General features: G+C 54.2%; 5 protein-coding genes across 5 annotated transcripts; 3 read left to right on the forward strand and 2 right to left on the reverse strand.

Annotated features, from left to right (window-relative positions):
* Positions 1–267: 267 nt before the first annotated feature.
* On the forward strand, positions 268–1,454 carry UHO2_07382 (uncharacterized protein; the record flags this gene model as incomplete). Its single annotated transcript, XM_041556593.1, has 4 exons — positions 268–270; positions 751–765; positions 890–1,194; positions 1,292–1,454. The coding sequence occupies 4 exons, from the start codon at positions 268–270 to the stop codon at positions 1,452–1,454; spliced, it is 486 nt and encodes a 161-aa protein (XP_041412527.1).
* Positions 1,455–2,585: 1,131 nt separating this feature from the next.
* Positions 2,586–4,682, forward strand: UHO2_07383 (putative c-terminal kinesin; the record flags this gene model as incomplete). The annotated part of the gene is made up of 1 exon (XM_041556594.1): positions 2,586–4,682. The coding sequence occupies one exon, from the start codon at positions 2,586–2,588 to the stop codon at positions 4,680–4,682; it is 2,097 nt and encodes a 698-aa protein (XP_041412528.1).
* A 222-nt stretch (positions 4,683–4,904) lies between these two features.
* On the reverse strand, positions 4,905–6,560 carry UHO2_07384 (related to BFR2 - involved in protein transport steps at the Brefeldin A blocks; the record flags this gene model as incomplete). Its single annotated transcript, XM_041556595.1, has 1 exon — positions 4,905–6,560. The coding sequence occupies one exon, from the start codon at positions 6,558–6,560 to the stop codon at positions 4,905–4,907; it is 1,656 nt and encodes a 551-aa protein (XP_041412529.1).
* A 442-nt stretch (positions 6,561–7,002) lies between these two features.
* Positions 7,003–9,013, forward strand: UHO2_07385 (uncharacterized protein; the record flags this gene model as incomplete). Its single annotated transcript, XM_041556596.1, has 2 exons — positions 7,003–7,105; positions 7,197–9,013. The coding sequence occupies 2 exons, from the start codon at positions 7,003–7,005 to the stop codon at positions 9,011–9,013; spliced, it is 1,920 nt and encodes a 639-aa protein (XP_041412530.1).
* A 362-nt stretch (positions 9,014–9,375) lies between these two features.
* UHO2_07386 (uncharacterized protein) lies at positions 9,376–12,177 on the reverse strand (the record flags this gene model as incomplete). The annotated part of the gene is made up of 1 exon (XM_041556597.1): positions 9,376–12,177. The coding sequence occupies one exon, from the start codon at positions 12,175–12,177 to the stop codon at positions 9,376–9,378; it is 2,802 nt and encodes a 933-aa protein (XP_041412531.1).
* Positions 12,178–12,475: the final 298 nt, after the last annotated feature.

Consider the following 12,475-nt stretch of genomic DNA (forward strand, 5'->3'; position numbering starts at 1 on the left):
GGCCAGTGAACAATTACAGCGCAAGCGTTGAACTGTGCTTTGTCTGTGTGTTTCTTTCTCTCGGCTGGAGTGTGTAAGAGAGAGTGAGTTGCGCACCGGCGACGCAGCTCAAATTTCAAACACCAGCTTGAGCCGTCACCACTTGATCCGCCCCTATCCCTACTTTCGACACCGATCATCTCAAGCCCTTCCATCACGACTACGCTCTTAACGACCTTTCCTTACGACTACCACCAAAGACACTCCCTCCTCACAAACTCATACACAATGGTGAGTTGCAGAAGCTCCTTCCCTTGCTTCTTGAGCGGGAACACCGCCCCCAGGTCACCGCCCCAGGTCACCGCCAGACACACCGTGAAGTGACGGTCCGAGGAGAGAGATACCGCTGTAAAGTCGCGGGCAATGAGCACTACGTTGTTCGATTATCTAAGAAGCATGGCTTTCGACCAGCCGTCCCGACTCTGCCCTGGCAGCGGAATGCGGAGCGCTCACAAGGAAAGAAAGGGTTTCGCGAGCCAAGCAGCAACTTTATCTGGTCATGATGCTTGAATCTACCGAGGCTGCTTCGTTCCTTGTCTCGATCGCACGCTTGTAGCGACTCTTGCTGAATCTCTTTTGCTTCCCTAATGTTCCTCCGTTCCCATTCCGTTCGCCTATTCGTGCACCGTCACTGCGGGGCCGACTGCACTGCTGTCTACCTCAACGAAACACTCACGCTCAATCTTGTGTGTCCGTACGTCTGATCCATAGGACCGCATCAAGGAGGTAAGTACCGCCATTTGCTCAGACAAGTAGCCACTTTCGGCTAGAATCAGCTTGCTGAAAAGGATCGCAGCCAACTGATCACTTGATTCGGATCTGTACACTACCTATCCTTCCATGATCACAGAAACTGAACTCGCTCCGTGTAGAGGCCGACGCAGCAAGCGAGCGTGCCGACGAGCTTGCAGCCAAGAACAAGCAGCTCGAGCAGGAGCTCCTCACCAAAGACCAGGAGATCGCCTCATTGCAGCACAAGCTCAGCGTCGCGGAGGGAGACCTTGACAAGCTTGAGGGCAAGCTTCACGAGCACAAGGCCGTTCGCGAGGAGCACGAGTCCAACGCAACCAACTCAGAATCGCTTCAACGCAAGGTCGACTTGCTTGAGTCTGAGCTCGACACTGCTGAGAAGAACCTTCGCGAAACCACCGAGAAGTGCGTACCTTTGCAGTCTGGAATAGCACGCATTCGGCTCGAAATACTGACTAATCTCTCCGTTGTCTTTCATTTCTGTCCATGTTTAATCACACAGGTTGCGACAGGTCGACGTTAAGGCCGAGCACTTTGAGCGACAGGTGGCAACACTCGAACGCGAGGTTGCTCAGTGGGAGAAGAAGTACGAGGAGGCCGAAGAGCGATACCGAACCTCGAAAGCAGAGCTCGACGAGGTGGTCGCACAGATGGAGAGTCTCTAGGTCGTTGCCAGAGTCGAAGCTGACGATTGCGGGCGACGTTGCAACGGTGCAGGTCTTGTCTCAGAGGATGCAATTTGTAGTCAGAGCGAGGAAGATGACGAAGAGCAGACGCTCGAGGATGCAGTGGAGAAATTGGGTCGAGAGAACGAGCGGGTTCCGCTTGCGGCAAGTGTCCGTGTGGCAGGCATGGCTCGCAGCCTGTCGCAACGTACGCTTGCTTTGATAGTACCTCCTGTGCAAGAGCTCTTGGTGACACTTGTTGGCATATGGGCTCAGATGCTGCTAGTATTGCTTGCGGCTGGCGCTCACAGAGTGTCTGCAAGCGATTCTAACGCCAGCGAGTCGGCTGCCGATGAGTATCTTGACGCAGAAGAGGAACTCGCGCATAGTGTCGATAGTCGATAGTCAGGTGTCTCGCAGTCAGCCTCAAGCCTGTTTTTGACTTTGAAACGCTATATCCTCTCTCAGCCCCCCCATGCAACGCTTCAAATGCGCCATTCTTCCCACGCTTCCGCCACTCGCCCTCTCCCGCTGCCACTTGACAGCCAACGGCTTCACTGTCTAGCTTTTCACGACTCTCCCAGCATTGATCTAGAGTAAATAAAATTGTGTTTCGCTTTCGATACGTTTGTTTTGCGAGGGAACATTGTCTTGCGACAGCACAGCATGTGTGTTGCTGCTGCTCTCTTAAATGAACTCAACCGAAGTGAGGGCCAGCTGAGACCAACATTGCAGGACGCTTGGAGACGAGTTTGGGCACGTGACCAGATTGAAGCGAGGCGCGAGCAACGCACGCCGATACGCTCAAATTTCGCTGTGAGAATGTCGAGTGCGCGTTATTTTTGTCTTGTTTTGGCTTCGGCGCCCTTTTCTGGCTGTCAACGCGAACAACAGCATAACGCGACGAATGTTCATCGACGTCCACAGTGACACAGAGAGTGTTACTTTCATCAAACTCAAAGCCGTCGGTCATCATTCCTTCTCCATTTCATCCATCTCGCTGCTGAACAGGCGCTTGCCTTACCCCACGCACTCACATCACCCGCTTTCGCAGCGCCGCCATCGGTTGACTATTGCAAGGACACACCCCCACCTTTCTTCGAGATTAGAGCATCATAGGGATCAGTCACAATGTCGAGCATTCCAGTACCACAAACGGCCAAACGTCAGCGCACGGCGGCGACTATACCAGGTGGTATTGGTGCAGGCCCTAGTAAGCTGGCAGAGCCCGCTGCTACTCGTACTGTTGCAGCAACACGATCTGTCAGTACAGCAGACAGTGGCCGCTTTGTCCCCTCCAGACGCACTCTCACCACCACATCAGCTGGTCTCACCATGTCACGAGCACCCATGACGAATACCACCAATCGACCTTCGGCTGTCGTTGGTGCCACAACACGCTCTGTCAGTGCAACCAAGGTCGCAGCCGGTGCTGCCCTTGCTGGAGGCGCGGCGGTCCGAAGAGGAGTTACAAGCGTCACACGTCTTCGACCTGGTACAAATGCCGCCAACGCTGCTGCTGCCGCTGCTTCACGAGCTAGTAACGGAAGTGCCACCTCCACTGCCTCCGGCGATGTTGACCCTTCCCGAATGGATGCTATGGAATCGCGCCTCGCCTCCATGGCCGAACTCTTTGAGCTCGAGCGCCAAAAGACAGAGGAGAAATGGAACAAAGAGCGCTCCGATCGCCTCGCACAGGAAGACAAGGTCCGCCAGCTCGAAGAAGATCTCATCGAACAACGCAAGATCGCCCAATCGAAGCAGGAAGAGATCAAGCGTCGACGTACGTTGGCCGACGACGAATTGCTTCAACTCACAGCCAAATGCAACCGCGAAAAGCGTTTGCTCGAGACAGAGCTCGAGCAGGAGCGAGAGACTGTCGCAGCACTCAAAGCCACCCTCAGCCAGCAAAGCACGAGTCACTTGACCATGGAAAGCACCAACACAGCGCTGCGCTCTCAAGTTCAGGTGCTCCAGGACGAGATTGAGGCACTGCGTGCCGAGATCTCGAGTATGGACAAGGACGTTGCTGAGACCAAGGAGGCCAACTTGCACCTCGAGAGCGAGCTGCGTGAAGCAGAGTCCTTGAGACGCAAGCTGCACAACGAAGTGCAAGAGCTGCGAGGAAACATAAGAGTCTTCTGCCGTGTGCGTCCTCCTTCGAACAACGATGCCAGCAACGGCACTGAGGCTCTCGCCACCATTCGCTTCCCGAACGAACGTGAAGCAACTCAGATCGAACTACTCGCAGCTGGCGAGTCGGCAACAGGAACCGTCACAATGCGCAACCACCTCTTCACTTTCGATCGAGTCTTCCAGCCCACCGCTTCGCAGGCGGATGTGTTCGAAGAGATCGCCCATCTTACACAATCGGTGCTCGATGGTTACAACACATCGATCTTCGCTTACGGTCAAACCGGTTCCGGTAAGACACACACACTCGAGGGTGCGGCAGACTCGAACACCAACCTGGCTTCTGACCCCTCTGCCGACGCCGGTGCCGGTCTGATCCCACGGGCTGTCCAAATGCTCTGGTCCACCGCTGAAAGCCTCAAAGACAAAGGCTGGAAGTACGACTTCGAGGGCTCCATGCTCGAAATCTACCTCGACAACATCAATGATCTTCTCGGCAAAGCCGAAGTCGACAAGGCCAAACACGAGATCAAACACGATAAAGGACGCACCACTGTCTCTGACACCGTCGTTATTCCTCTCGACTCTCCTGCTCAAGTCTTTGCACTGCTCGAAAAAGCCAAGAAGCGTCGCCAGGTCGCAGCTACACTGATGAACGAGCGTTCTTCCCGTTCGCATTCCGTCTTCATGCTTCGAGTGCGAGGTCAAAACGCAACGACGATGGAAGCATGCGACGCCGTCCTCTCCCTCGTCGATCTCGCGGGTTCCGAACGTCTCGCCAACTCTGGAAGCGACAAAGACCCCATCCGTCTCAAGGAAGCTCAGTCAATCAACAAATCCCTCTCCTCTCTCGCAGATGTCATCTCGGCATTGGGTCAGAACAAAGGGTCGACAAACCACGTACCTTACCGTAACTCAACACTGACTTGGCTGTTGAAGAACAGTCTGGGTGGAAACTCAAAGACATTGATGTTGTTGGCTTTGAGTCCGATGGCAGCACACATGAACGAGAGTTTGTGCTCGTTGAGGTTTGCGACTAAAGTCAACTCGACAACAATCGGGACAGCGAAGGCGGTCAAGTCTATTGCCAATTAGAAGGGGTAGAGTACGGAGGAGGAAGTTGTTGATTTGTTTTCGTCTTTGATGTATACCTTTCTGCTTTGTCTCAGTTCCAGCGCCAAGACGCTTGCTTATCTCATTACAGTATTGCTTTACCCACAATGTGCGGCTCGGGACATCGTGAACGCGAGGATGCGTGTGAGCAATGTGAGCAATGAATGAGTGTGGCGTACAATGCTAATGCAAATGCAAACGTGGTCAGCCAAAGACACGAAGTCCAGCAAGATCTGCCTCCTCTGCCTCCTTGTCCTTGTCCACTTTAGCCTCGTCTTCCCCATTCGCCTCCCTAGTAACACCCATCGAACTACTCGCCAACTGCCTGAACAATCTCTCGATCTGTTCTTGACCCCACTTAACCCTTTCGGGGATAGGAGGCATAAAGTTAACAATCTTCTCGTTGACCTCGTATCGCAATTTCCTTCCCTTAGATGCCCTTGTGTCGACAGTCGCCTTCTTCTTCTTGCCTCCGTTCAACCCTGAGAGCATCATTGCAGCTGTCGCTCCCGCACCATCGCCATTGGTGATGCCTACACCGGATCGGCGCTCAATCAATTCCTTAAGCAAAGCAGAGTAGAAATCGGAATCGTCGAACACTTCAGAGTCCTTGACCTCCTCTTCGATCGGTGTGTAGGCTTGGCCAAGCTTGGCGGATGCTGGTGAGTCTGCAGAGCGAAGGACACGGGTTCGTGCAATAAGTCGAGAGAGACCATCGCCAGCAAGAGCTGCGTCGATTTGAGCCGATGGTGGTTGGTTGACGGCACGGAGTTGGGTGAACTTATTGCCATTTGATGCGGCGGCGGCGGCAGAAGTCACTTTGAGACTCCACTTGTCTAACACTGCTCTCCTTTGCACGTCCGCTACTGATGAGAATGTGGCGACATCATTCAGTGTCGCATCAATTTGATCATGCTTTACGATCTCGGCCCATGTCTGCTTAGCCTCCTCTTCGTCTTCCGGAACAGTGACGTCAAAGTCACGCTTTCTCTTCCTTGTCGCTGGGGTTTCGATCGTCCCTTTGCCTTCGTCTGTGGACCTTGAAAGAATATTCAGCCTTGTGCGTAGGGAAAACAGCGTCTCTGACAATTCCAACAGCTGCTCGAGTACAGTGATTACCGGCTCGGCAGTGGTGATGCTGATGGCGGATGTGTAGACCTCAGGGTCGGGAAGACGGTTAACCTCGCGCAGTACGCTTTGTGCCTTGATACGAGTCTCGAGGGCACGCTCAAATGTCTTGATCTGCTTGCGTACTTGGCGACCCTTTTCAGCGTCTTCAAGTCGCCTTGCTTTCAGCGCTTTGGTTTGTGACGCTGACTGGGCGATCTGCGCTGCGATGCTGTTTGATGTGGATTCTGCTACCTGATCTGTCTCGGAGCTTGAAGATGCTTCGCTATCTGATTCGTTTTCGTCGGCGAATTGAACCTGCTTTCTTCGACTTGCACCTTCTCCTTCCTCATCGTCTTCTTTTGAGTGTTGCTCCTCGTCTTCAGAGTCGTCTGCTCCTTCATCATCATCTTCTTCGTCTTCATCGGCATAGAGCTCAGCACGACTGCTTTTGACGCCCTGATACCTTGGGTCGTTGATCTTGTCGCTTTCGCTCAACGCCGCCTTCTTTCGCATCTCACTTGTCCCTACGTCGGCATAGTGTGCGCGTGGGTTCGTGTACTCTTCATCCGACTCCTCCGCATCTTCCTCCTCATCTTCTTCGTCGTTGGAACCGGAACTGCTGGCATTGCCGTTGGCCAGGCTGGAAGGTCCAGGCTGGTCGGCATCGGGAGCCTCGGGGTCAAAGTCGACAGGTGCTGCGTTGGTGAGCGTGCCTAGCAGCGAAGCTAGGCGATTGGTTTTGGGCGGCATTATGTGTGGGTGTCCACGACTTTGTTCGTCCGACTGTCGAGAGCCAGGATGACAGTGCCTTTCGCTATGTGTAGATGGTAACTGTCCAGGATGAAGGTGGCCAGGGTTTGACAGAAGAATTGATGTCGTTGCTCCACAAACTGAAAAATTGCTCAGTTGCACACGGCGTTCTTGAACCAGAAAGTCTAAAGATTTCAGGAATTCTGCGACAAAACAAAAAATGGCTTACGTAATCCTGATTCATTTCTATCCTCTTTCCGCAATATCTGAGATTTTGGCGCTTCGGTGTGTGTGTTCTGTAACAGCTTCGCGTCGCATAGACCACCACCATCTCATCGCAGATCAACACTTTCGAGACGATCTCGTCACCATCAACGAGAGCTTCGCTGGTATAGCAGAAGTATAACGGCGAACCAAGACTTGTTCAGGTCATACCGCCATCATGTCGTTCGGTGGAGGAGGATTCTCCTTTGGATCGTCCAACAACAACAATACCAACAACTCGAACGGCGCTGCTCCTGGTAACAAGCCTTTCTCTTTCGGAGGTGAGTTTGACTCTCTAGATGCTCATGCATGACGTGGGCACATCTGCTTACGCCTTGTCTCTATATTTGCTCATGGGTTCTGTCATGACAGGCGCAACCAACTCTGGCGGTTCATTGTTCGGCTCAACTCCCGCAGCTAGCGGTGCTATCAACCCATCCATTGCCGCACCTGCTTCTGGCGGAGGCCTCTTCGGATCCAGCAACACAGGATCATCGACTGGCGGTGCTGCAGCAGCCAAGCCTGCCACAGGTGGATTCTCGTTCGGCGGTGCAGCCTCGACCTCAACACCCGCAGCCAATACATCTACACCCGCCACGTCTACAGGAGGCTTCAGTTTCGGCGCTCCAGCAGCTTCCAAGCCCGCTGATAACAATTCTACCTCTTCTCCAGCCCCAGGAGGCTTCTCTTTCGGCGACACAGCAGGTGCAAAGCCTGCAGCGACAGGTGGATTCTCATTCGGCGGAAGCGGTACAACACCCGCTGGATCCACTTCTACGGCCGCTGCCGGCGCTAACGCCCCAGCAAGCGGTGCTGGCGGTGGATTGAGCGGATTTGGGTCATTCACGCTTGGTGGATCTACCATATCTTCCACGCCTGCCGCTGGAACTGCTTCTACACCGCCTGCGGGTGGCTCTCTCTTCGGTGGTGCTTCCACCGCAGCCAAGCCAGCTACCGGAGGCTTCTCGTTTGGCGGTTCCACTGCCACACCGAATTCTTCGGCACCAGCAACATCTGCTCCAGCAGCAGCACCAGCTGCCTCATCCAGTGGCTTTACCTTCGGCAACTCTTCCAGCACCGCTGCTTCTTCCGCTGCTACTTCCTCCACCCCCGCAGCTGCGGCCGCACCTGCCAAACCAGCACTAGGCGGCTTCTCCTTTGGCGGCAACACAAGCAACACCACTTCGACTCCTGCCAGCTTGGCAGCAGACGCATCGAAACCTACTGCTGCACCGGCTCCTGCTGCAGGCGGCTTTTCATTTGGAAAGCCGGCCATTCCGGCAACCTCAACAGCTACTCCGGCACCTTCTACTGTTGCACCAGCTGCCGCAGCTCCTGCCCCAGCCGCTGGTGGATTCTCATTTGGCAAAGCAGCTGCCACGAGCACACCGGCTACCACTTCAGCTCCAGCTGCTCCCGCCGCTGCCAAGCCCGCCGGAGGATTCTCTTTCGGCGGCGCCCCTGCTGCCGCTACAACCACATCCAAACCGGCCGAAAGGGCTTCCAACACTGCTCCTGGCGCTTCCATCGCTCCCACAGGTGCGGCCTCAGTCGGCCCAGTCCCCACGCCCTCCCTTTTGCGCGGTAAATCGATGGATGAAATCCTCAATCGCTGGTCTTCTTCGCTCGACTTTTCCATCCGCGAATTCTCCCGTCAAGCAGCAGAGGTGGCCGCATGGGACAAAGTGCTTCTCCGCGGTGGAGATGAGATTTCGTCCCTTCTTTCAGCTCTCACCCTTGCAGAAGAGAAGCAGCGATCCATTGATTCGACGCTGGACTACCTGGAATCTTCCCAAAAGGACCTCTCTTATCTCGTTGGAGAGTACGAATCTCAAATCGACTCTCTACTGCCCAACGTTGAAGCAGGTAACCTCACTAGTGCGGATGTTGAAAGGGAACGGAGCTATGCTCTAGCCGAGAAGCTTAACGGGCAGCTGGACGATGTGAGTAAGAACTTGAGCGCGATGATTACCGAGTTGAATACTACAAATGGTGCTACCGCTGCGAATGGTGCAGCAAGCGGAGGGGCAGGAGAAGGAGGATTGGAAAACATGCTGGCAGAGAGAGATGGTAGCATTGCTCAGATCGTAGCCATCTTGAATGCTCATTTGGGCAGCTTGAAATGGATCGACTCAAACGCTGGTGCTTTGAGGGGGAGGTTGGAGGGCTTGCGAAGAGGACAAGTGTAATCATAGCTCACATGATTGTTACAAATTCCTTTTCTACAATACAGACCATCACGATGTTCATGTCTTTTGTGGTTGGTTCTGTTTGTGATATCAACTCAGAATGAGTACAAGTGAGCAGAACGAATTGCGCTGCGATCTGGTGCCGGTGCCATCGAGTGTTGGCTCAACACCGTCTCTGTTCGCTGTGAAGATTCAAGATGCTAAGAGAGACTTTGAATGTCTTATTACGCTGGATTACAGCTTTTCAGACAAGACTACACAAGCGACACCCCCACAAAGCGTTCGATCGCGTCCAAAGCAATGCAAACGATTTCCAAAAATGAGGGTATAGGTAGAACCACTGCCAGAAATGTGGGTAGATTCTAAGTCTGCGAAAACAAGTCCAACGGCTGCAGCGGGGCCAACGACAACGACAATCTGAACTGCGAATCCTTGCTCCCCTTAGCACTCTCCTTCATGCCAGCATTATTCTCCTTATCCTCATCAATGGAGAAACGTCCAATTTGGTGCTCGGGCGAGAAAGGTCGACTGAAGCAAACCATTCCCTCATCTGCACCCTTGCCCGCGGCATCGTTCACCATGGTAGCCGCGGTCCCTGTCCCACTCGATTGTGAGCTGAAGCTGTCGTTGGACGAGATACTGGATGAATGACCTGTTCCATCGTCCTGCCCCGCCTCTTTTCTACCAGATCTGTTGGGTCGGGGAGGTGAAATCCTGCGCGTAGTGGTAAAGGGATCGATGACAGTCTCCTGTGTGGGTGTTCGTTCTCCACTCCCCTCTTTTACGTGCTTTCGAGCCTGATCTGCATGCTGCGCTGCACGCAAATCAGCCAGAACAAGGTCCACTTCCACTTCCATCCTCTCACCCCTCATGATCGTTCCACGCTTCAAGCGGGGCTCTTCCTCTTGCTCCACCCAATCCCATTTGGTGGCAGAAAGATCAGGTTGAGCAATCACACTTTCATCAGCCCGACACTCTTCTTCACCATCTATGACTTTCCATCCCTCCTCTTGACCCACCCTTCTAATCAAGGTACGTCGGTGCAGCAAGGCAGCAGATGAGCGCATACCATCACTCCTTGCATCGGCCCCGCCTTGCATATGTGATGATCGACGTTTGAACATGTACTGCTGCGAGCCTCGCTTGCGAAGTGACACACGCTTCTGGAGAGCGGCTCCATTGGCATCAGACAGCGCAAGGACGCGTTGTACACTTGCTCGTCTCGCGTTTCGTACGGCCCTCTCTTCACTATCTTCGTCGATGGTAGATGTGCTTACAGTAGGGTAAATAAGGCTGGGCAGGAGACCGCTGCTGAACCCGGCGTTGAGCTCAGACCAGCTCTGGCGACTCCAGTTCTGGGTCTCGTCAGGATCTTTGCTAATGCTGGTCTCCGCCTCAACAGTGTCAACCTGAGCGTCCTTGACCAGGCTGAGCGGAGCAATGCTGGATTGTGCCGGGGGAGCAGGAGTGGGTCGGGAAGGTCGCGGTGGGGAAGAGCCACTAGACTTTGTTGTCGAGGTTCGTTCCGGGGCTGACGACTGGATGGCAGCTTGAGCAAACGGCTGAGGAGTCGAGAAGATCTTGGGAAGAGGCGCAGCCCTTGGCTGGGAGAAGGGCAACCTCTCGCTCGCTGGAAGATCGATGCTGAAGGGCGTCGTCACGTTTGCCCTAGATTCTGAGGCGTTGAACAGGATTGGCTCTGATCCGCGTCGTTCGACAACGAATGTGCGGACCTCTGGCATCGGTGTACCTCGTACACTTGTCCTTCTGGCCAACACGGTAAAAGGTGCAGCTCGAGTGGAAGCTTGGAAGATGGTCTTCCGCGAAGTCTTTGCGCTGCTTGTTGTGTCAACCGAAGGTCTGGCTGCACCTTGTTCGCGGAACTCATGGTTGATCTGGGCTAGCTTGGCAGCTCGCTTCCTCTCTTTGGCCTCAGCTTTCTCCTGCGTCTTTCGGGCCTTGAGATCGTGTTGCTTGACGAGCTTGTCGACGCGTTCCAGCTCCTTGATAAGCGCGAGCTCCTCCTTTGCTTTTGCCTTGATCTCTTTCTTGGTCAAGAACCTCGAAGTGGAGGTCGGCGTGACAGGTGGAGAAGAAAGGCTGGTCGTCCTTCCAAAGATGCTTCGGGAGGGTGGCGCGCTGACTGACCCGCCATGATGACTTGAGAAAAGCAAGCCATCATGTTGCGATGCCGAAGTGGTGAGCGTGAAAGGTGGAGGCTCTTCCACGTATACCTGCTGCTGTTCGACGTTCGCCCGGGCCGAGTCCAAGCTCTTCCTCGCAAAGAGCATCGGAAAGGACGACTTTCTACTCCTCTTAGCCATCGTCGAACCCTTGGAGAGACTCGAACTAGCCGACGAGGAAGGCGAAGTGAGAGAAGTTGCCGTCGTACTTATCGGTGAGATGGGCGAGCTGCCAAGACTCGGCAGGCTACCACTGCGGCTCATTCCCTCGATCTGGTCGGCATCAAACTGGATCAATGGGGCAGGCCTACCTTTGGACGCAAAGCCGGCAGTACTACTCTTCTTGTTCGACCTAGGGTGGTCAGCGTTGCTTCCTTCGCGCAGGACATAGCTGCGACGCTTGTGAGCTGGGATGGAGATCTGGACAAGCTGTTCCTGGCCCTCTTCTTCGCAAGTGGTGACAATGACGTCGGGTATAGAGAAGTGGGAGCGTGTGCGATAGTGCTTGCCTGAGGCAGAAGGTAGGATGAGGTCGGTCTGGATTTTGGCTAGAGCTGGCCAGTTAGCGCCGACGAACTTGTGTTCTGTTGAGGCTGCATCTGCAGGGTGGACAAAGACTTGAAGTGGGAGGGAGTCTGGGCGTGTTGGGCGGGATTGTTGTTGCTCGTCTAGGTCTGAAGACTGCTGCATGGCGTTAGAGATGGACGACTCGGGGTAGTGGTAATGAACAGCACCGACAGCTGAACCAGCTTGACTGGCTGCTTGACGGGTATTGGGCAGGATTCGAGGGTTGTTTGGTGAGGTAGGTGCGTTGCGAGGTGTTGACTGTTCTGCTGACCTTGGGTATGTGTTGGATGCATATGCTCTATGGTCTCGTTCTGAAGCAGATGATGAGCTCGTGGGTTTGCCAGGAGACTTGCCAAGACGGAAGAGTGAAAGTTTGGACTTCTTTGGTGGCTGCTCTCGTAGCGAGAGGACCATGTTGTCGAGATGGACCTATAGTGGACGGGAGTAGGGAGGTGGATGTCTAAGAACAGTAGAGGATGGTGGCCATGCTAGATGCTGCTAGCAGTGAGAGCGTAAGCGAGATGGAGTTGCTTTGCAGTGATTGATGAAAGGTTGCAAGAGACGATGGTGGCTGTAGTTGGTTGTCAAGATCGAGGCAGAAGGATGCTAGATCCAGGGTTGCTCGTGTCGCGTGGGTGTGTGGGTGTCAAGTATCAACGAGGCTACGCATGAGATGGGGATGAGAAAGGTGAGCGGGATCGTTGTGGCGTCC

This window comes from Ustilago hordei (genome assembly GCF_900519145.1).
Source record: "Ustilago hordei strain Uho2 genome assembly, contig: UHO2_contig_27, whole genome shotgun sequence".
In the NCBI taxonomy this organism is placed as follows: domain Eukaryota; kingdom Fungi; phylum Basidiomycota; class Ustilaginomycetes; order Ustilaginales; family Ustilaginaceae; genus Ustilago; species Ustilago hordei.